Source organism: Papilio machaon, chromosome 23 (assembly GCF_912999745.1).
Source record: "Papilio machaon chromosome 23, ilPapMach1.1, whole genome shotgun sequence".
Classification (NCBI taxonomy): Eukaryota; Metazoa; Arthropoda; class Insecta; order Lepidoptera; family Papilionidae; genus Papilio; species Papilio machaon.
In genome coordinates this window covers 1,381,236-1,405,842 of record NC_060008.1, presented here as the reverse complement: position 1 = coordinate 1,405,842, position 24,607 = coordinate 1,381,236, and the positions used below count along the sequence as shown (strand labels likewise).

General features: G+C 42.0%; 1 protein-coding gene across 1 annotated transcript; it reads left to right on the top strand.

Annotated features, from left to right (window-relative positions):
* The first annotated feature begins 19,488 nt into the window (after positions 1–19,488).
* LOC123722325 lies at positions 19,489–21,240 on the top strand. The gene has a single exon (XM_045683795.1). The coding sequence runs from the start codon at positions 19,489–19,491 to the stop codon at positions 21,238–21,240; it is 1,752 nt and encodes a 583-aa protein (XP_045539751.1).
* Positions 21,241–24,607: the final 3,367 nt, after the last annotated feature.

The window sequence follows — 24,607 nt, the reverse complement described above, 5'->3', positions numbered from 1 at the left end:
TCACAAAATGTTATGTTATACAACTATCGTAAATCCAACTAGAGTTATGTTGATCTAAGTCAAAAACGATAGTTTATGTTGTACAATATTAATTAAATTTAACCGAAACCCCTTTCCGTCCACGGTAACTTTTTTATATCCGTCTAAATCACTCGATTTTTGGTCAAACATGATTAATTTCCATTCTGTACGATTTGTTCGGACGTCGTGTTCAAAAACACGACACCGTGATTGTAAAATTTGAATTTACAAATTGTAGGTTCCGTATTTTTTTTTGTGTAAGAAGTATTTTAAGTAAGAACTAAACAAATATAGACATTAAGTATTTAATAACCTATAGATACCAGGACAAAATCGAGGCGGAAAATGCATGAGGGCGCCTTTTACTGGGGTAAATTTTCTCAGTGTTGACTCTCGATTAGACGTCAAACACTACATCTGTAGGTAAAACTCTATGTTAGTTATAAGTTAGTTATAAGTTTCAAATAATTGACAGAGGATTTCCAAAACCAATAATTACGTAGGGTCAGCATAAAAAGTGATCATTAAAATTAATTATTTAGAGACCGTCCTCGCGGGGGGTCAGCGATTGAAGATCGATACTCGATCCGAGATAACGGACCAGGAAATTTATGTCAATACATCGCGATGCAATTAACAAGCTTCAGCTTAACTTTGCTTAATAAAAATGTATAATTAATTTAATGATAATTATCACATTATTTTATTATAGTTAAAGCCTCTTATAAAATTAACAAAGCCATTTATACAACATAATATTACTGTATATATTCTTGATTTCAATTTTATTTACATAATTTTAACTACGAAGTCTCTATATATTACATAACATTTAATTGACGGATAAATTTTGATGGGTTTATACAGATAGTGTATTTGAATTTGAAGCCAATAATTCGGATGGACAATCCCACACACGTCCCTACTCTTTAGACTCGAACCTATTCCATTCCAGTTTAGGTGGGACTATGTCCTAGTCAACAACGCATGCTCAGCGCATGTCACACATCTTTGTCAGATTCTTCTTAGTGCAAGTTCCATCACGATGTATTCCTTCATCGTAAAAACTACGCTATTGGGTGACCAACGAATAAATATGATTCACGTCACATAATTACATGCATATAAAATTTGCTTTCCAACATTTCTACAGTGAAATATATACAATATTGTCAGCGGTCAGATTTGGCCTGGGTATTTAATTTCATGTCCACACACAAGAGGTCGTGCAAAAATACGACCATTCCTGATACGTCGATTTATAACCTCCGGAGGGTCTGTGGCACTGATACCGACGTGAGAACCGATAAACTTTATTAATGTTGCCATACAAACATATTTTAATGAAAACACAAAAGGATTCGAAGATAATAAACAAGTTTCGAAAGCACTTTGTTCACTATTTGATTTATTGACGTGTTTATGTAACTCTAGTATTAGGTTATTAATAGCATGAACAATTATACAAAATCAGATTTTCTTATTTATAGCCGTAAACCACTAAACTTCTTATATTTACATATAGTAGTTAACTAGCCTATGTTACTCGGGGATAATGTAGCTTTCTAATGACGAAAGAATTTCCAGTAGTTTTTGAGTTTATTACATATTTTCAAGAAAAGCTATTAGCCAAGTTGGCAAATTCAAACTAAACTTTAGTTTTTGGTATTCATAACTCTTTGATCTGCCGAATTGAACAATAGCATTTATCAAGGAGCTGGAATTTGGATTGAAAGAGAGGACTGTATGTGTGAGGGAGAGGTCGCAGTCACGTTTCGCAGTTTACCGCACGTCGATTCCGAGTTATTGTAATGAATACGATATAAATAAGATTTGTAACTGGAGAACAAAAATACATGGAGCTGCTTTTTTTGCTTAATCGCTAACTTGTTTTATGAGTCACTCTTTGCTCGTTGTGACTTAAAAGGAAAGTTTTTTTTACAATCTTATTTAGTTATTTAGCATACTACCCAAGTTCTTTCTTTACTATATTAACTTACATTTAATCTTCTTTTTAAAGCAGGTTACTTTTTATGTGGCTCTTAAAATGTTAGTCTGCAAGATAACTAATAACTAGATAAATAACAGAATCAAACGCATTGTTTAATATTTAAAACTCAAATAAAAAAGATAAATCAAATGAATTTCACAATATTTGTTTTATACGTCCGCTCCATACATTCTCTGTTCGAAGTAACAAGAATGCAACTTCGCGACTTCATTCGCTCCCGCGGGCCTTTTTGCGGCTCCCATTCACGGTACCAGTCGAAAATGCTGCAACATAAATACGACGGATTTTTGTTCTGCACGCAAAATCTACCTTCCTCGTTCTTTCATTTCACAAAAAGATCCTAATGTATTGAAGAAGACAACAAGAAAAAATATTTTCATTTTTATAAAACTACAATGGCGACCTTTAATTGATATTAATTAGAATATTAGACGACTTCTGTTTAAACATAGTTTTTATAAACGTGTTTTGTATGTTTTTACCAATGTAAAAAAGTAATATTTAATAAGTTACAGCGCCACATACATAAAGATACATAAAACTCAAAAATTGTAGACGTTTTCGTTTTATTAAAAACTAGCTGTCGCCCGCGACTCTGTCCTCGCGGTATTAAAAAACTTAATAAGTAGCATATATATTCTTCCAGATTATTATCTACATCTGTGCCAAATTTCATCAAGATCCATTGAGTCGTTCCTATGATACCTTTAAACAAAGATCCATCTAAACATTCGCATTTATAATTAGTAAGATAATCGGTATCCATTTTTTATTTATTTACTTAATGATATACGGAAATATAAAAACTCTATTTACAGATAATATGTAAATTTTAATCTACATTAAAACAAATAATAAACAAAACTCAAATTAAAACATGGTTAGTGTATGGCAAGTTTTATCGAGCCAATATGGCGCGGTGGATAAGACGTCGGTGCGTTTGATTTGTTATAAGTAACATTAGCGTTAAATCGAATGCCGTTTATTGCCCTCTTTAAGTTATTAACTGGTTCCAGTAATTACTTTGTCCCGGAGTTTGCGACCGCGTATTAGGTAATATACCACATCTTCCGGGTAACTTATCATTTATCTAGCAAATATCTTACTTCTAACTATGTTAGCTCTTTATACGTTTAATTTAAGCCATAATTAACTATTCTATGAGTTAAGTTAATGAAACTAACTTTAAACATAAAGTTTACCTTATTGGCTTTTTAGTTTTTGTCTGACTAACCGTGGGTTTCTGTGACCAAATCCCCGTTTAAAACATGATGAGATTTTTGTCTCGGAAATCGACGGTAAGATAAGGATAACTTTTTGTAGATTTCTTATATCTTAACAGCTTGACTGAAGAAGTTTGAGTAAGTCATTAAATTCGTAATCTCGGAGTGTCAATGAATAACAATATATCAAATTTATTGGTTTATTAAATTAACTACAGTCGAATAAGCGAAAAACCACTATAAACAAGAGTCTTTGTACAGTCCCGGCGGACAACCTCCGCAAGCAAGAAAATCATCTCAGTTCCTTGGACTTTCGCTTATTCAGGTTCGACTGTTATTAAATTTAATATAATTATTTACTAAATGACCTATTATTTATATAAACGAACGCTTATAATTAATGCCGTTTGCAAATTAATTTACCTAAGCAATTTATTTAGATGCCGGATTAATAATTTCGTAGAAATCTGCCGTACCGCGCCCATCACAGTGAATGTCTCGCCTCCCACATGCCAGGCTTGATTGTATCAACTGCACCTTAAACACACCTCTATATCAAGCTGTTTATAATATTGTGTAATTGCAAACTGATAAAGCTCAAAGATTTGCGTCTAGGTGTGACTAAACTACTTAGAAATAAATGCCTTTAGCCAAAAGGCAAGGAGAGATAACGTATTTCGGAATTATTAGAACATACATATAATAATATTTTAATTTTACTATAGTCTGTTGTAAAGAATAAATGGATAAACGAATTGAGGTCGTTTAGTTTTACTTGTTTTGGGTTTTTAATGACATCATTGGATTTTCAAGCACGCTCTGTTTTGACAAAAATAATGACAGGGATGACGATATGTTTTATACAAGGATTTTGTTTCTCAGCAACCAACTATTAGACAGGAAAATATTAACATGCAATAAAGATTATCAATTAATTAGGGTTGTCAACTTCCAATAAAATATAACCGAAAACTGACAGTGAAATAAAATACGACTTGTTACACCTACTTCGACTAGAGGACCCAGAGACCATAATCCGTATATGAACCATTTAAACTAAAAGAATTCGATTCAAATTCAAATAGGTGGCAACCCTTATCACTAGAGCCCAGTAATTGTACCACCTGCGAGTTATCTGGTTCGATTGTACAAGGTTTGTTACATTAGCTAACATGGTATTTGCGTGTCAACATTACCAGTGCTTGAGTTAGTGTATGGTAGCGTCTCCCTCCCCTTCGGAGTTATAGAGGAGGCACTTCAGTACCATGAACTGCCCCTCTATCTCCGGAGGATTGTGGGACACTACCTGCGAGAGCGGGTAGTGTCCTACATGGGGAGGGGGGGAAGAGAGGAGCGGCGGATGGCCTCCGGTGTTCCTCAGGGGTCCGTCCTAGGACCCCTGCTGTGGAACATCGGTTTCGACTGGGCCATCCGCGGGGAGGTGCTGCCCCGGATGGCTGTCATTTGCTACGCAGATGACACGATGATAGCCGTCCGGGACACCACCTGGAGGAAAGTTAAGAGGAGGGCGGAAGCCGGGGCCACCCTGTTGGTCCGGAGGATCGAGGCGCTCGGACTCCGCGTGGCACTCCACAAAACCGAGGCCCTCTGCTTCAAAGGGCCGAGGTGGAGAGTGCCCGCAGGAGCGACCCTCCGGATCAACGGGGACGAGGTCGAGGTTAAGGCCCGGATCAAATATCTTGGCCTTATCCTCGATGGGGGTTGGCGTTTCGGAGATCACTTCCGGACGCTAACCCCCCGACTCGTCGGCGCGGCTTCCGCCCTCGCCAGGCTCCTCCCGAACCTGAGAGGTCCGGGCGTGCAGGTCAGACGACTGTATGCCATGGTCGTTCGCAGTATGGCCCTGTACGGCGCGCCGATATGGGCAGAAGCCCTTGACGCGTCAAACAGGGCCCTCCTCCGCAGGCCGCAGCGCATCGTTGCGGTGCGCGCATGCAGGGCCTACCGCACGGTTGGCCATGCAGCGGCCTGCGCCTTGGCCGGCACTCCCCCATGGGAGATAGAAGCGGGTGTGCTGGCCGAAGCGTACCGGGAGCGGGTCGAGCAGAGAGCTCGGGGCGAAGCCCCGGCTCCAGAGGAGCTCGCCCGGTCCCGGGCGGAGAGAAAGCGAACGACCATAGAGCTGTGGGCTGCTGGCCTAGCGGACGCCAAATACGGCGCCCGCACCATAGAAGCCATACGCCCACGGCTCTCGGACTGGTGCGGGAGGCGCCACGGCGCAATGAATTATAGACTTTCCCAGATTTTAACAGGGCACGGCTGCTTCGGGCGGTACCTTCACCGCATCAGAAGAGAAGAGACGGCGTCGTGCCACGAGTGCGGCGCTGATGAGGACACCGCGCAACACACCCTTCAGGTATGCACAGCGTGGTCCGAAGAGCGCCGCACTCTGGCAGCGACGATTGGTGATGACCTCTCACTCCCAGGCGTAATTCGCGCCATGCTGGGCAGTGAGGGGTCATGGGAGGCGGTTTCCTCCTTCTTCAAAGGGAGCGAGAGCGCGAGGATAATCCCCTCGCGCCCCCGCTCAGACGCAGGAGAGTGGGGAGAAGGAGGCGGGGTTTCGCCGCCGTACTTCTCCCCACAAACCATGCTTGAGAGGGAGGCCCCTTCAGGGCGATAACGCAGGCGGGGCCACGGAAGAAAGCTAAAGCGTTCCCGTGGCGCCCGCCATAATGCGTTAGAGGGCAGTCAGGTTTTAGTGGGTATTCCGGTCACCTTCTGTGGCCGGCGAGTCCCACACTCCCTACGCCATTGCACAGCCCGGCGTAGGCGTGCGTAAACGCATTTCCTGACTTTAAAAAAAAAAAAAAAAAAAAAAAAAAAAAAAAAAAAAAAAAAAGTGTATGGTAGCGTCAAGCGAACGATGGTGTTCCTTTAACAATTCAAACAGTATTATACGGCTAAAATATTTAACATATCTATATATATAAAAGAAAGTTGTGTTAGTTACACTATTTATAACTCAAGATCGGTCGCACTGATTTAGCAAAAAATTGATGGGGAGGTAGCTTAGAACTAGGAGACGGACATAGGAACTTTTATATCTTGGGTGCATTTTTTTTATTCCGCGCGGACAAAGTCAAAAACAATTACAGTTTTGTTTCAATTACATTACTTTGATGGATACATTCAATTTCAATATGCTATCAATTAAGAATCGCGAATTACACAAGCCCTTTTTTACTTCAATGCCCTTCTAAACCATAAAAAGGTGTATCAGTGTTCAGTAATAAATTTAAATAGATTACAGTGATTACAAAAGAAATTATTAATTCAGAAATGTTAAAAATAATACACGAACATCTGTACGTAAACTAAATGTCGCCCACGATTCCGTCCGCGCGGAATTAAAAAAAAAAACTTAGTAAGTAACCTATGGATTCTTCCAGACTATGTTCTAGGTTTATGCCAAATTTCATCAAGATCCGTTCCGCTGTACTGGAGATACCTTCAAACATCTATCCATCTAAACTTTCGCATTTATAATGTTAGTATGATTATGATTCGCGATTTCGTGCCAAAACATATAGCGTTATACATTTGAATAGTATTTAACAAATGCCAAAATGATTAGTTAATACATTTGATAAATTATTGCAATTTATTGGCGGTTTAATGGCAAATTGCAAGAGATTTGTTATGTTCGGCGCTTAGAGGTAACAGCTAAATATTTTGACTTTAAAGAGACAGGACTTGTAAAGCGGACGTTATCCCTTCTGTCAAATAAAAACTGAAAATAAACTTGCTTGTCGGGTTGTCGCGATGTGTAATTTTTTTAATTAGTATGCATTTAGATAGACAATAGCTGTGGCCCGCAACTCTGTCCGAACGGCAATAAAAAACACTTAATAAGTAGCCTATGTGTTCTTTCAGACTATGTTCTACATGAGTGCCAAATTTCATCAAGATCTTTTGAGCCGTTCCGGAGATATAGTCCGGTCGCGGAGCAGGAAGAATTTCGTACAATGACCTCTTTACCTACTGACAGAGGTTACAAACGTTAGTGCGGCATACATGAATTATTTGAAGGAGAAAGAAAATTTACCAACTTATAATATATAGTTATTATTATTATATAAATTATTTATTTAGATTTAATAATACAAGTAATAAAAATCTAGACAAGTATCTAATAATAAAAATTCCTTTTCGGTAATCCTTCTAACGGAGCCCATAAAATTTTTACAATTTACAATCCCTGAGGACGGCGGCCTTTGTTTCTGTGCGAGCGAGACTCATTGTATTTACGCGGGAGTGACAGAGACAGGCAATGCGAGTTCAATGTACGAAATTCTTCGTGCTCCGCGACCGGACTATACCTTCAAACAAACATTCGCATTTTTATTAATAAGATTTAAATTTTATGTAAGTGTTGTTAGAGACAAAAATCAACACTGTGCCGGTGTATCGGCGCAGCACTAGACATGTCAAATATCAACGCTTACGTCGCCTCACTACAGCTATCTGTCACTTGGTTTTGGGAACTTTAGCGCGCAATACGCTCGAGATGATCTTGACTAATAATTCTCTAAAAGTTCAGAAGAGGGATATTACCCAAACTCACAAAGTGATTTTGTTGCATAAAAGAATCGTATTGTTTACCGGAGAGTAAGATTTTTAAAATTTGTAAGGATATTGAGAACTTCGAGTAAATGGTAAACTTAAAACGCACACCAGCGTGAAAATCTTCATATTTGGTGAGATTGTTCCTTGTTTCTAATTATGTGTACAAAATTATTTACTGATTTCTTAATTTGGTGATTTCTAAAAGACTTAAAAACATTTTCCTAAAGTCTGTAATCGTACAATCATAAAGTCACATTACGAAAATTGTTTTATTAACAGACCAGGAAAAGACCATTGGCTTGAAAACACAAAATCAAGATTTGTTGTGTTTATTTCTATTTTAATGTTTGATTTAAAGGTTTGGTTTTATGGTTTGTCAAGACACAAAAGTTTGTGTAAAATATTAAAAGTGCCTTTCATTTTAAAACAAGGTATGATTTATGTTGAGACACAAAAGTGGTGTGTAAAATAATATGAATCATACATTTAATTTTAAGATTATAATTTGGTTAAAAGATAAAAGTTTTGTGTAGAATATTTAAATATACTGTTGGCTTTAAGACAGTACTTTCAAAGACTACAATTTATGTTATAATTTAACAGGATAATTAAAAATACTTTTCTGTATTTTAAGACACACATAGAGGAATAAAGAGAAAAGACAGTCAAATTGAGGTATTAAAGGAGTTGGTACAAAAACTAAAATACAAGTCAGTGGTGTATTATGTGGAATATAATTTTGAAGTTGTGACAAATATGCATGAAAGGATATTAAAATGCAATTGCAAGGCAAAGATTAGTTGCATTGCATTGTTGCATGCATTGCCAAAATATGAATGGAGGACCCCATGTATTCATTATGTCAGTTGATGACAAATTTAATTCAAGTGTTTACAGTAGTAGTAGTTCAGACTAGGGAACATACCAATTAAGTTAAACCAAAAGGTGAGGATTCAGTAAAATTTTATTATGACAAACTTGGGATTGGCATGTCACATGTCATGTAATATGACAGATAGCATGATTGTTCAAGCCATTATTGGTATAAGCTGCCGGATGTCCTGGCATGGATACTTATTCAATTTGTACTGCGGTAAGATCAAACCAACATTTATTATATTTTTAGTGTTGATGTTTAATAAGACAAGATCGGGTTTTTCAATTAATTTAAAGAATTTTCCTAACAACTGAAATTGAGAATATAGATCAGTTTATTAGTGAGGGTCTGGTAAAGCAGAGTTGTGATAAAATTAAAGCCATTACCTGAGTCAGATGGATATCATTATGTCTTAAGTCATTGATGTCCTTTCTAAGTTCAGTTTATTTTAATTTGTGTGTCACCAGGATACTTCTGAATTAAAACTTGATTTTATTGTTTGGTATGTCATGACATGCTTGCCCTACATGGTCATGTGATGAATGTTATAGATCCATAAAGATACTTGGTGTTTGAGATGACAAGAGAAATCGTGTAAATCGAGTTACCGCCTAAGGGTCCGAACCTGCGCATATCGCGAGCAGCGCGCGATTGAAGCGCGTGTGGAGAGCAGCGCGCGATTGAAGCGCGTGTCGCGAGCAGCGCGCGATTGAAGCGCGTGTCGCGAGCAGCGCGCGATTGAAGCGCGTGTCGCGAGCAGCGCGCGATTGAAGCGCGTGTGGAGAGCAGCGCGCGATTGAAGCGCGTGTCGAGAGCAGCGCGCGATTGAAGCGCGTGTGGAGAGCAGCGCGCCATTGGAGCGCGTGTCGCGAGCAGCGCGCCATTGAAGCGCGTGTCGCGGGCTGCGCGCCATTGAAGCGCGTGTCGCGAGCAGCGCGCCATTGAAGCGCGTGTCGAGATCAGCGCGCTTGTGAAAGTGCCTGTCTACAATCAGCGCGCCTGAGCGGTGCCTGTCTACAATCAGCGCGCCTAAGCGGTGCCTGTTTATGATCAACGCGCCTGAGCGGTGCCTGTCTACAATCAGCGCGCCTGAGCGGTGCCTGTCTACAATCAGCGCGCCTGAGCGGTGCCTGTCTACAATCAGCGCGCCAGAGCGGTGCCTGTCTACAATCAACGCGCCTGAGCGGTGCCTGTTTACAATCAGCGCACCAGTGAAACGCGTGTGGTGAGCAGTGCGCTTGTAAAGTGCCTGTCGTTAGCCGTGGCGCTTGTGATGTGCCTGTCGCGAGCAGGCCGAGGCCGCGAACCTGTAGAGATTCTGGATGGGTATAGATGTCATGGAGTACAGGGTGCACGGAATGCCAGGTATTTGACATGGTAGTAAAAATAGTAATAATGATAACTTTTATTTCAGACTCATGATCGATAAAAAAAAAAATCAAAGATAGCCTATGGGGCATATGTTCAGCCTACGGGGCATATGATTAATAAAACTTTTATTTCAGACACATGATCGATAAAAGAAAATCAAAGATTGCCTATGGGGCGTATGTTTAGCCTCAGGGCGTATATGTTGCCTCCGGGCGTATGTTTTGCCTATGGGGCGTATGTTTAATAAAACTTTTATTTCAGACACATGATCGATAAAAGAAAATCAAAGATTGCCTATGGGGCGTATGTTTAGCCTCAGGGCGTATATGTTGCCTCCGGGCGTATGTTTTGCCTATGGGGCGTATGATTAATAAAACTTTTATTTCAGACACATGATTGATAAAAGAAAATCAAAGATTGCCTATGGGGCGTATGTTTAGCCTCAGGACGTATATGTTGCCTCCGGGCGTATGTTTTGCCTATGGGGCGTATGATTAATAAAACTTTTATTTCAGACACATGATTGATAAAAGAAAATCAAAGATTGCCTATGGGGCGTATGTTTAGCCTCAGGGCGTATATGTTGCCTCCGGGCGTATGTTTTGCCTATGGGGCGTATGATTAATAAAACTTTTATTTCAGACACATGATTGATAAAAGAAAATCAAAGATTGCCTATGGGGCGTATGTTTAGCCTCCGGGCGTATATGTTGCCTCCGGGCGTATGTTTAGCCTCCGGGCGTATATGTTGCCTCCGGGCGTATGTTTAGCCTCCGGGCGTGTATGTTGCCTCCGGGCGTATGTTTAGCCTCCGGGCGTATATGTTGCCTCCGGGCGTATGTTTAGCCTCCGGGCGTATATGTTGCCTCCGGGCGTATGTTTAGCCTCCGGGCGTATATGTTGCCTCCGGGCGTATGTTTAGCCTCCGGGCGTATATGTTGCCTCCGGGCGTATGTTTAGCCTCCGGGCGTATATGTTGCCTCCGGGCGTATGTTTAGCCTCCGGGCGTATATGTTGCCTCCGGGCGTATGTTTAGCCTCCGGGCGTATGGTTTGCCTACGGGGCTATATTTTCTGCCTACGGGGCTGATTTGCTTTTAGGTCCTTTTTCTTGGAGGTGTTCTGGCTCTTCATGGCGCTTGGGACAGCGTGTAAAACGATGCAGCAAGGATCAATACTCCTTCGAGGACGAAGGAAATGCAGGATGGCCGAACTGTTAGAGACAAAAATCAACACTGTGCCGGTGTATCGGCGCAGCACTAGACATGTCAAATATCAACGCTTACGTCGCCTCACTACAGCTATCTGTCACTTGGTTTTGGGAACTTTAGCGCGCAATACGCTCGAGATGATCTTGACTAATAATTCTCTAAAAGTGTATATAAACACGTGAGACTGTCATCTTTACCCATCGTGAAAATTGGCAGAATTTATGTAGTACAACTGCGGCACTTTGCTAAGTCCGTTTCTTTATAGTCAAAAATTTAACCGATTGAACGTTATGTTAACTTACTAATATTATAGCTTCATCTAATATCCACCTGGATAATTATGACTGGTTGAATATTTACTGCCTAAATAATTTTTACTAGTAATAATAAAGCACTAAGTAAGCACTCATAAAATAATTTAAAAAAAACATTCCAGTTCACTCGAAATATGGATCTATTTTATTAAATATTATTACAAACAGATAAAACTATCAATCCGGTATTTTGTCATACCTTCACGACAAAATACGTACTTATCCTATACTTAAGCTGCCCTTTATCTAATATAATATTGTAAGATATTTGATGCAAAAGTATTTTAAAAGAATTAAACTAACAGCGAAATAATGAATTTAACTCTACTTCATAATAATCCTCGCTGTAGTATAAACTCAAACCGAACGTAAATAAACAAAAATGTCAGACGTTCCGCAATGACGGATGGAAAGAGACTGCCTAAAGCAGGAGCGCACGCTTCCTTATAAAACCTTTTGTGTGACTACCCTCAACACTCCTAACACGGCCTCTCCTGACTGGAGGACGTCCTCGTCCTCCTGTACTTCTTTGCAACTTTGCGAACCATAGGCACGACGTTTGCATAGTTCGTTTACAACAACATAGTGAACCATAGGCACGACGTTTGCATAGTTCGTTTACAACAACATAGTGAACAATAGGCACGACGTTTGCATAGTTCGTTTACAACAACACAGTGAACCATAGGCACGACGTTTGCATAGTTCGTTTACAACAACATAGTGAACCATAGGCACGACGTTTGCATAGTTCGTTTACAACAACACAGTGAACCATAGGCACGACGTTTGCATAGTTCGTTTACAACAACATAGTGAACCATAGGCACGACGTTTGCATAGTTCGTTTACAACAACATAGTGAACCATAGGCACGACGTTTGCATAGTTCATCTACACAAATGACTTCAGCACATGACATAGGCACGACGTTCGCATATCATGTGTCATCTACATGTGCATAACATAGGCACGACGTTCGCTTATTACACACATGTCAGATACATAACTACTCGTATAACATAGGCACGACGTTCGCTTATTATACGCAAGTAGTATCGCACAATCGTTCGTATAACATAGGCACGACGTTTGCGTGTCATACGAACATAAGATGTCTTACCGTTAAAAAAAAAAGCAGAGCATGTCTCGGGAGTCTACTCCCCTCGCCATGGCACCATGTAGGGCAAGCGTCCCGCAGTCCGTCCTCTACATGATATTAATGGCAACCCGCAGTTTGTCAGTCCTGAAGATAACCTAGAAGCATCATCTCCTGATACAAAACGTCTCACAGTTCGTTCACTATCTCACTTCTGCAGTTGGGTATCCCGTAGTCTACGCAATGCAGACCATCCCGACAATACATGAACAAAGCAAACTGAACTCATAAAGGGCATCAATGACTATTACGACATAATGACATCCATCTGACTCAGGCAAAGGCTTTTAATCTTATCACGACTCGGCCTTACCTGACCCTCACTAATAAACTGATCAAGGTATTCAATTTCAGTCTTTAGTAAAGAACACATCTTTAAATTAATTAAAAAGTCTGATGTTGACTTATTTGGCATCATAACTTGAAATATAAAAATATTGGTTCGATCTTACCGCAGTGCAAATTGAATAGATCGCGTCCACAATCCTGTCTGCTTTGAAATACACAGACAGCGCGTGAGCCTCACTACTCACATATTCCCATGCAGAATACACGGCTTGGTCCACGCTACCCATGTTTCGCAAACACTGGTACGGCTTTGATATCGACTCAACTTGCTACGACTACAACAATTATCACGGTAACGATCTGACATTTTTCTCTTTGCATTTATTTTTTACGAAAATGTAAACACAAACACAGAGTGAGCAAAGTGGATAGAATCACGCGGATCCTATCCCACTTCTGATATAAGATATTTGATGCAAAAGTATTTTAAAAGAATTAAACTAACAGCGAAATAATGAATTTAACTCTACTTCATAATAATCCTCGCTGTAGTATAAACTCAAACCGAACGTAAATAAACAAAAATGTCAGACGTTCCGCAATGACGGATGGAAAGAGACTGCCTAAAGCAGGAGCGCACGCTTCCTTATAAAACCTTTTGTGTGACTACCCTCAACACTCCTAACAATATATAAAATTCTCGTGTCACAGTTTTCGTTCCCGTACTCCTCCGAAACGGCTTGACCGATTCTCATGAAATTTTGTGAGCATATTCAGTAGATCTGAGAATCGGCCAACATCTATTTTTCATTTTTTTTTTAACTGCGCGCGGACGGAGTCGCGGGCGACAGCTAGTAAAGATTTATAATACTGAATCTGAGGAATAATTTTAACTGACTATGTGCGACAGTTACCAGTTATTTGGAATTAATTTGATAATACTAAGGCAAAATCTGAATACATTATAGCAGGGCCGGATAACGGTGCATTTAAGACGGGACCACACTAGAGCGCTATCGAGTAAGGAACACAATCGGGCCCCTGTCCTAGCCCGCCATTTCCCTCGCACCGTATACCCATATCGAAGTTAGCTTCCTTTTGATTTATTTTCGTGTATGATAAAATTCAACTCAATTAGTAACCGGGAAGTGTATCAAATTTAATTTGCAAAATTTGATGACAAAGAACAGGACAAGTGAAACTAAATAAAAGCTTAAAAAAACATAATTAATGTAAACGGATTCAAACTATAAAATCAACTAAATTTATTTATTTTAGTTCATTTGTATTTCGTTCACACACTCATTGTTAACTTATCGCTTAATCTAAAGGCGTGAAAATCTAACCCTTTCACCGCCGCGGTCAATTTGAATATTTCCTAGATAACCGTGACCCGTAATGCTTTTACTTTGTAAGCCATACTTGGCGAAGCATTACCTTCGTATATCTTGAACTATCGACCAATTATTTCCACGTCAAAATCACCACAATAATTATAAAGGTAGTCAGGTATTGAAGTAATTTTTGTTTGACCCGGTACAAATCAACTGACTGACATTTTGTCTACCCTTTTAATCGGTCGTTGTAATTTGTGTAACTAGATTTTAAAAGAGTAAATTCCCAAGGATAAAAACTTATTTGATATCAGTTTTTCTAGTATAGATCGACTAATAAGTAGATTCCCGTATTTATACAAAACAAATATAAAGAGGTTAAATTCTTTGCTTAAAAATAATTAAATAAAATTGATCCTCTATCACTATAACCTCATCCTAAATGATCGAATGCTCTTCTATTTGCGTTGCGCGGACGCATAGCGACCTATAAGGCTAATGTCAGATTAGATTCCTCTCAACGCGTATACACCTTTTATAGATTATAATAGAGCCGGCGAATTCAATTTGAACCATGTAGATACCCCTTTTAAACTTCCAACACATAGATTCAATACAGAAGCTGTGTTTTATTCATTAACAGTGTTATTTCCGTACATGGCATTAGTGTCTTTTTCACACGACGGAAGTAAGTCAGACCAGTAAACAGTACATTAACTATTGCTTTTGTTTGGAGGTACAATCATTGTCAAAACATTAACGTACTGTCCCAATAAACATTAGCATTATTGTGAACCTAGCAGAAATGTTTCTGACAATTGCCATCATATCCTTATCGACAAAATTTGTGCAGCTACATCGGAAGAGATCGATGGTGATACGAAGGCTATTGTCATTAATATTTGTGCTAAGCTCACTGTATTGTCTACTGCTCTTCTTTACTGTTTGGTCTCACTTTTTAAACTATCATATGAGCTGAAAGAATATAGTGGAACTAGAAATTGGTCTCAACAATTACTTCCACTTGACGCTTGTCTTCTGTGTGGTCGTATTGCACGAGCAAGCCATTCGTGCAACTGCTAATGTTGATGCGGATTGCGTTCGTTCATTGGACTGTAACCTATTGGTACCGAAACCTTATGTAGGATCATTTTTATAATAATTTGTTTTGGTTTTTCTTGAATAATCTAATTTTTTAAATATTAACTTTATTAAAATCTAGCTTTTACCCGCGACTCCGTCCGCGCGGAATAAAAAATAGAAAACGGGGTAAAAATTATCCTATGTCCGTTTCCTGGTTCTAAGCTACCTCCCCACCAATTTTCGGTCAAATCGATTCAGCCGTTCTTGAGGTATAAATAGTGTAACTAACACAACTTTCTTTTATATATATAGATATAGATGGATAAGATTCATATGATCAAATTATACTTAACACCTTTTTTTTTATTATAGTCTGGAAATGCATTTACGCACCCCTACGCCGGGCTGTGCAATGGCGTAGGGAGTGTGGGACTCGCCGGCCGCAGAAGGCGACCGGAACACCCACTAAAACCATACTGCCCTCTGACGCGTTACGGCGGGGCCACGGGAAACGCGTTAGCTTACTTCCGTGACCCCGCCTGCGTTTGGCCCTAAGGGGCCCTCAATTTTGAGGCGTGGGGAGAAGGGCAGCAGCAAATTGCCGCCTCCTTCTCCCCACTCTTCTGCGCCGGAGCGGGGGCGCTAGGGGATCCCCTTCGCGCTCCCGCTCCCTCTCCTCCTTCTGCAATATGACAGTTTCGCAGAAGGAGGAGACCGCGTTCCAAGATCTCTCACTTCCCAACATGGCGCGCACGACGCCGGGAAGTGAGAGGTCGCCGCCTATCGCCGCCACCAGGGTGCGGCGCTCTTCTGTCCAGGCGCAGCACACTTCAAGTGTGTGCTGCGCCGTATCCTCATCGGCGCCGCACCCGTGGCAGCGCATCGTCTCTTCCCTTCCGATCCGACACAGGTACCGTCCGAAACAGCCATGTCCGGACAGCACCTGTGTCAGTCGGAAGGTAAGGGAGCCGTGGCTCCTCCCACACCACTCCGGGAGCTGTGGGCGTATGGCCTCTATGGTGCGCACGCCATATTGGGCGTGCGCTAGGCCACTCGCCCAGAGCTCCACGGTCGTCTTTCTCCTCGCCTCCCGGGCGCGGGAGAGCTCCTCTGGAGCCGGGGCTTCGCCCCGAGCTCTTTGTGTTGCCCCCGCCCAGTAGGCTTCGGCCAGCACGCCCGCCTCTATTTCCCACGGAGGGGTGCCGGCCAAAACGCAGGCCGCCGCGTGGCCTACCGTGCGGTAGGCCCGACACGCACGCGCCGCAATTATGCGTTGCGGCCTGCGGAGGAGGGCCCTGTTTGGTGCGTTGAGGGCATTTGCCCACATCGGTGCACCGTACAGAGCCATGCTTTTGACGACCGTGGTGTACAGCAGTCTCGTATGTACACCCGGACCTCTAAGGTTAGGGAGGAGCCTCGACAGGGCTGAGGCCGCTCCCACGAGCCGGGGGGCCAGCGCTCGGAAATGATCGCCGAAGCGCCAGCCCCCGTCGAGGACAAGACCCAGATATTTCATCCGGGCCCTGACCCCGACTTCCTCTTCGTTGACCCGGAGGGTGGCCGCCGCAGGAATCCTCCACCTAGGCCCTTTAAAATAAAGGGCCTCGGTCTTGCTGAAGGCCACTCGGAGGCCTAGCGCCTCGATCCTCCGGGTTAACAACATGGCTCCGGCCTCAGCCCTCCTTTTAAGCCGGCTCCAGGTAGTGTCCCGGACGGCTACCAGCGTGTCATCTGCATAGCAGATGACCGCCATCCGGGACAGCACCTCTCCGCGGATGGCCCAATCGAATCCGATGTTCCACAGGAGGGGCCCTAACACGGACCCCTGTGGAACACCGGAGGCCATCCGCCTTTCCTCACGGCCGGTTCTCCCCATTTAGGACACTACCCGCCCTTGCAGGTAGTGTCCTACGACTCTCCGCAGGTAGAGGGGCACTCCGCGATACCGGAGCGCCTCCTCTATTACCGCGAAGGGGAGGGAGCCGAAGGCGTTGGCGATGTCTAATGACACCGCTATGGCTCCCTGCCCCTTTTGGGCCGCTTCGTCAGTGAACCTCTTCAGGGCGGCCAGGGCGTCCATGGTGGATCGTCCTGACCGGAACCCGAATTGGTTCACCGAGAGCTGCGGCCCGTCCCTCGCTAGATGCTGGATGATCCGGGAAGCTATCACGCGCTCCAGCAGCTTCCCGACCTCATCCAGCATCACCAGCGGGCGGTATCCCGACGGAGAGTCCGCGGGGCGGCCATCTTTCCTTACGAGGACTAGCCGCCCCTCCTTCCACACCTCAGGGAAGTACCCCGCTGCCAAACAATCGTTGTAGAGGCAGCGTAGGCGGTCCCCGAGGTGCTTCAAGGCTATGGGGAGAACCTTCCCGGGCACCCCATCCGGTCCCGGGGCCTTCCGCGGGTCTTGGAGCCGGCGGGCCGCCCCTAGCATTTCCTCCTCCGTTATCAGAGGAGGATTAGGGGCGGCGTCATCCTCGTTGTCAGCCCTCTGCTGCGCCATGCGCGGTGGCTCAAATGGGGGGCTGTCTGGAAACAGCCCCTCTACCACCGCGCTGAGGACGGCCGGCTCCATGGCCTCCGTGGGGGGCGCCGTTTTGAGTTTGGCCCGTACCATCCGATACGGGCGCCCCCACGGGTCCGCGTCTAGGGCCGACAAGAACTCAGATACTTAACACCTTGTCATACGAGTCTAAGCTGACATTTAGCTGTATCGACGCTTATTCAAGTTTTCGTAATTACCAGCCCTGCTTGTCGCGCCGCTGTGTAGCCTGTGTACTTGTCTGTGTGTATATCGCTATTTATATATATTTTCTAGCAGCAAACATTAATTACAGGACACTAACGACTTGGTATTATAGAAACAACGTTATCTTATAATGTACAGTCAAAATCGAAAGTGGTAACTTTTCTTATTTTCTTTATTGATACGACTAATATCGAAATAAGTTGCATTTATAACGAAAAGGCATAAGATCTTTACGTAAATCTAATCTTGTATCATTTTAAATCAACTTAAAATAATAAAATTAGTCTCATTAAAGGCTACAAGTAAATGAAATATACATTTATCGTAAGTTTGAAAAATAAAAAAATAAAAATACGGTATGACACTAAAAAGATTAATTTCTTTTATACATTTAATAATTATGTTGGTGACTGTACCGGCCGATGCAATCCGCTAGCCGAGCCCGTTTACACCATCCCGGGTCGAGATGTCAGAACAATATCGTTTCAATTGCAAACACTAGATAATTTCATAAGTACGTAATACAGTGAGTTTACACTGTCAAGATACAACAAAAACATATAACCATTCCTTTTACTGTCTTATTAAAAACATAGATAACAATAGAGAGGGAGATTTGTCAAATGTAAAACACAAAAATTCAGAACTTCAATGCAGTGATAATTCAATTCCATATTGTTATCCTTTTCATTCGCTTTTAGAAAACAACGACAGCAATATTTAATACAAGTGTTGGATAATAAAGCACGCGGAGCAGCAATGAAAACGCACTGTGTAGATATAGTAGTTGTGTCAAAACACAGTCGCCTTTCACTGCGGTTACGCATTAAAGCATGTCGAATACTCACGACCTGCATGACCTGACCTCTGATGACTATGTTAATGTCCCGCACTTTGATGCAAGTTTGATGCAAAATAAATTAATGTTTTTACGCAATTTTCAATTTAAATGTCTTCAGGATCGTAATTATTACATTGACATATTTAATTCAATATGTGGTGTATCACCTTTTTCATAATTAAGTAGTAGGCCGCTAAGCCAGTGAGATCATAATCAATAATGTGTCAACTACGTCATTTATGTCAATAATAAAAATAATGTAAATAGACAACAATGCATTTTATTTCTTTATGTATATTTAATATTGGCGACGAGTTTTAAACCCACGATCACATGGAAAAAGTAAAAAAACAGCGGAGTACCCAAAGAGGGTTACTCACTAGAATAGAAAAATATGTAACATCGAGGGCGTCGATGTCTGACGAGGACATCGATGCTCGCTCTGAGAGCCTTAATACAGCGATAAAGTCTCTGCGAGAGCTTCAGCGAACGATCGAAGACCACACCGTCGACCAGCATGACGAGACCGCTTACGAGCAAGAACAGGAGTACAGATACGATTTCGAAGAGCTGTACACAACAATTATCACGAAACTATTAACGAAAAAGAAACTAAACCAACGACAGCAAGAACAACAACAGCAAGCGCAACATCATAATGAACAACAGTTGCATGACCAGCAGCAGATACGTGAGAGCATACCTAAAATACAATTTCAACCACTAGGAGCATCAGAAACTTTCAACAACTTTAAGAAAAGACTGGAAGCCTACTTTCGATTGAATAATATTACCAAAGATCAAACAAAAACCAACATTATACTATCTACATTATCACCAGAGCTCCATGAAAAGCTCTGTGACTTAGTGTGCCCAGAAGAACCAATTAATATGTCATTTGATCTCATCACCGAAACACTTAATGAATATGTAGATCCAAAACCTAGTAAATGGGCCCTACAACATAAATTCATATCAAGAATACAAAAATCTGATGAAACTATAGCTCAATTCACAGCGGAACTAAAAAAATTAACAACAAACTGCGAATTTAATTGTCAACATTGTGAGAAGAACACATCAGATAGTTTCCTTTGCCTACAATTCATACGAGGCTTAAAAGATAATGACGCACGAACAAAAATTTTACAAGGTCAAAATAAATGCACATTTAAAGAACTAGTTCAAATAGCAACATCAATCGAAATGGCAAAAACAGAAAACGACACTATTGTTACAAATGTATGGCCCAGCACGAGTAACGGCAGTATTTACAAAGTTTCTACAAACACATATCGACCTAAAACTTCAAACTCAAGACAAATCACACGCCGAGATTTATTAGGTAAATGTTTTCGCTGCGGATCTTCTCATGAAACCAGGATATGTAACGCCAGCAATGTCACCTGCCGGAAATGCAATAAAATCGGCCATCTTGCCCGCGTTTGCCTACAACGCAAACCTAATCTGCACTACAAGGCACCAAGACCCAATTCGCACCAACTAGAAGAGCCGAACAATAGCGATAACGATGACTTGAACGATATCAATATTATATCTGGCGAAAGAACTGAGAAATTCATGATATCAGTACAGATCGAGAACGCAAAGCTGAAAATGGAATTTGATACTGGAGCAACATTAACGTCAATGTCAATGCGAGACTATAGAAAACTGAATATTGGAAAAAGACTGTTCCACACAGATATTAAACTTCGTACTTACACAGGAGAAGTAATAAAACCAGTTGGAGTCACTTACGTTAAATGCAAATACCAAGAGAAGGAATTTCACGGTAAACTATATTTAATCAATGGCAATGTAGATCCTATTTTTGGACGCAGTTGGATGAAGGAACTGGAAAACTTGAACTTAGCAGATATAAAAACTATACAAGACACAAAGAACTTAGAACTAGACCAACTCTTACAACTTTATAAAACTTCAGTTTTTAAGTCCGACCTGGGTAAAATACCTAATTACAAGGGACACTTAAACCTTAAAGAAAACATACAACCAATTTTTATCAAACCTCGAAGAATACCCTACGCTTTAAAAACTAAAGTGGATGAAGAAATAGAGCGACTTTGCAAGCTAGGGGTCATTACGAAAGTGGACCGCTCTGAGTGGGGAAAACTAGTGGTACCAGTTGACATTATAAAATAATAACTGATGACGGCTCTGTCTGGCGTAGGCACATTGACCAGCTCCTAGCTGCTCCCTTGGTCCAAAGCTAGGGGGGAGAAACTGTGGTGTATCACCTCTTTCATAATTAAGTAGTAGGCCGCTAAGCCAGTGAGATCATAATCAATAATGTGTCAACTACGTCATTTATGTCAATAATAAAAATAATGTAAATAGACAACAATGCATTTTATTTCTTTATGTATATTTAATACAATACAAGGGTGATTTGTTTTTGTATAACTGATATACACGAAACAATAAAGTGCACTGAATAAAACAGTGCTGTTTATCATCATCAGCCCACTGTACGTCCCAACAGGGCTCAGAGCCTACCCTAAGTTAGGGGTTACTAGGTCATAGTCAACCACGCTCAGTGCGGGTTAGTTGACGTCACACATATTATTGAATTTCTTCGCAGATATGTGCAGCATCACGATGTTTACTTCACCGTAAGAACATCGGATAAATGAACATATGTAAATTGAAAAACACTATCGTACATGACTGGATTCGAACCCTTGCCCTTCGAAAATGCCTTTTGACTTCTAGGACTTCAGTCTATATTTGTGAAGCTAAAAAGAAACTAACTTAGACTTTATTGCAGCAATTACATCAAATCTGTACGTTTTATTTCTTATAATCTCTAAGTTTATACTCGTATAATCAAACAGCGAAAGTTGACATATAAGTATTTCGATTTTCAACGTTTAAATAATGCTTTATACTACAGCGCTTCAAGTGCGTTACCACACTACTTATACTAATACGTAATACACAAGCTGTGTAATCATTATCTAAGCTGATTGTAACATTAGTGCCGTAGTTGGTGACCACACTGCGGTAGGAGATTGCCAGCTTGCCACATCGGACGTCCGCAAGGACTGCTATTGCGTTAATAAACATTATGGAAGTAATCAATTGCACTACATAATGTTTCAAATGTATTATACATATATAATAGTATAAGATATTTGATGCAAAAGTATTTTAAAAGAATTAAACTAACAGCGAAATAATGAATTTAACTCTACTTCATAATAATCCTCGCTGTAGTATAAACTCAAACCGAACGTAAACAAACAAAAATGTCAGACGTTCCGCAATGACGGATGGAAAGAGACTGACTCGAGCAGCAGCGCACGCTTCCTTATAAAACTTTTTTTTTGTGAGACTACCCTCAACAGTCCTAAAACGGCTTCTCCTGACATGAGACCGTCCTCGGGCTCGTTCTTCCAGCATCTTCAACACTGGAATTCGTCTGTAACAATGGCATAGAGTCTTTCGATACCAGCTCGTTGGCAGGCGCGATGCGGGCGCGCTGCTCGTCGTCAGGCGCTGCACTGGCGCGCTGCTCGCGACAGGTGCTGCACTGGCGCGCTGCTCGCGACAGGTGCTGCACTGGCGCGCTGCTCGCGACAGGTGCTGCACTGGCGCGCTGCTCGCGACAGGTGCTGCACTGGCGCGCTGCTCGCGACAGGTGCTGCACTGGTGCGCTGTTCGTCGACAGACGCTGCACTGGCGCGCTGCTCGGCTACAGGCACCGCTGAGGCGCGCTGCTTGTAGGCAGGCGCGGCTGTGGCGCGCTGCTTGTAGGCAGGCGCGGCTGTGGCGCGCTGCTTGTAGGCAGGCGCGGCTGTGGCGCGCTGCTTGTAGGCAGGCGCGGCTGTGGCGCGCTGCTTGTAGGCAGGCGCGGCTGTGGCGCGCTGCTTGTAGGCAGGCGCGGCTGTGGCGCGCTGCTTGTAGGCAGGTGCGGCTGTGGCGCGCTGCTTGTAGGCATGCACCGCTGAGGCGCGCTGATTGCAGACAGGCGCTCTGCTTGTAGACACGCGCAGCTGCGGCGCGGTGCGCAGCACAGCTACATAGTAGAACGCAAGATCTGACTGAATCCGCATCTATGCCGTTAATGGTGTTCTCGGTTAGTTGATCATAACTCTTTATGGTTTCAAAACATTCGACACATGACCATACAGAGCAAGCGTCCCGCAGTACGTCCTCTACATGACATCAGTGGCAGCCCGCAGTATGCCAGATACCGAACGTCCCGCAGTCCGTTCAATGCTTTAATTCACAAGACCATGTAGGGCAAGCGTCCCGCAGTCCGTTGCTGATAGGAGCGTCCCGCAGTCCGTCCTCTACATGATATTAATGGCAGCCCGCAGTATGCCAGATGCTGAACGTCCCGCAGTCCGTTCAATACCTTACTTCACAAGACCATGTAGGGCAAGCGTCCCGCAGTCCGTCCTCTACATGATATTGATGGCAACCCGCAGTTTGTCAGTTCTGAAGATACCCTAGTAGCATCATCTCCTGATACAAAACGTCTCAGTTCGTTTACTGTCTCACTTCTGCAGTTGGGTATCCCGCAGTCTACGCAACGCAGACCATCCCGAAAATACATGGACAAAGCAAACTGAACTCATAAAGGGCATCAATGACTATTACGACATAATGACATACGTCTGACTCAGGTAATGGCTTAACACGCTCAGCTCCACCAATTAGCCTTACACTTTAAAATGAAAATGCTCGTACCATGCCGGCATGTAACGTGTTAAATCTTGTCACGACTCGGCCTTACCTGACCCTCACTAATAAACTGATCGAGGTATTCAATTTCAGTCTTTAGTAAAGAACACATCTTTAAATTAACTGAAAAGTCTATTGTTGGTTTATTTGGCATCAAAACTTGAAATATAAAAACATTGGTTCGATCTTACCGCAGTACAAATTGAATAAATCGCGTCCACAATCCTGTCTGCTGTGAAATACACAGACAGCGCGTGAGCCTCACTGCCCACATATTCCCATGCAGAATAAACGGCTTGGTCCACGCTAACCTTGTTTTGCGAACACTGGTACGCCTTTGATATTGACTCAACTTGCTACGACTACAAGAATTATCACGGTAACGATCTGACATTTTTCTCTTTGCATTTATTTTCACGAAAATGCAAACACAAACACAGAGTGAGCAAAGTGGATAGAATCACGCGGATCCTGTCCCACTTCTGATATAAGATATTTGATGCAAAAGTATTTTAAAAGAATTAAACTAACAGCGAAATAATGAATTTAACTCTACTTCATAATAATCCTCGCTGTAGTATAAACTCAAACCGAACGTAAACAAACAAAAATGTCAGACGTTCCGCAATGACGGATGGAAAGAGACTGACTCGAGCAGCAACGCACGCTTCCTTATAAAACTTTTTTTTTGTGAGACTACCCTCAACAGTCCTAACAATAGTATGCCCAGATTTCATTATAAAATATAAAAAGAATATATTGTAAGATATTTGATGCAAAAGTATTTTAAAAGAAATAAACTAACAGCGAAATGGTGAAT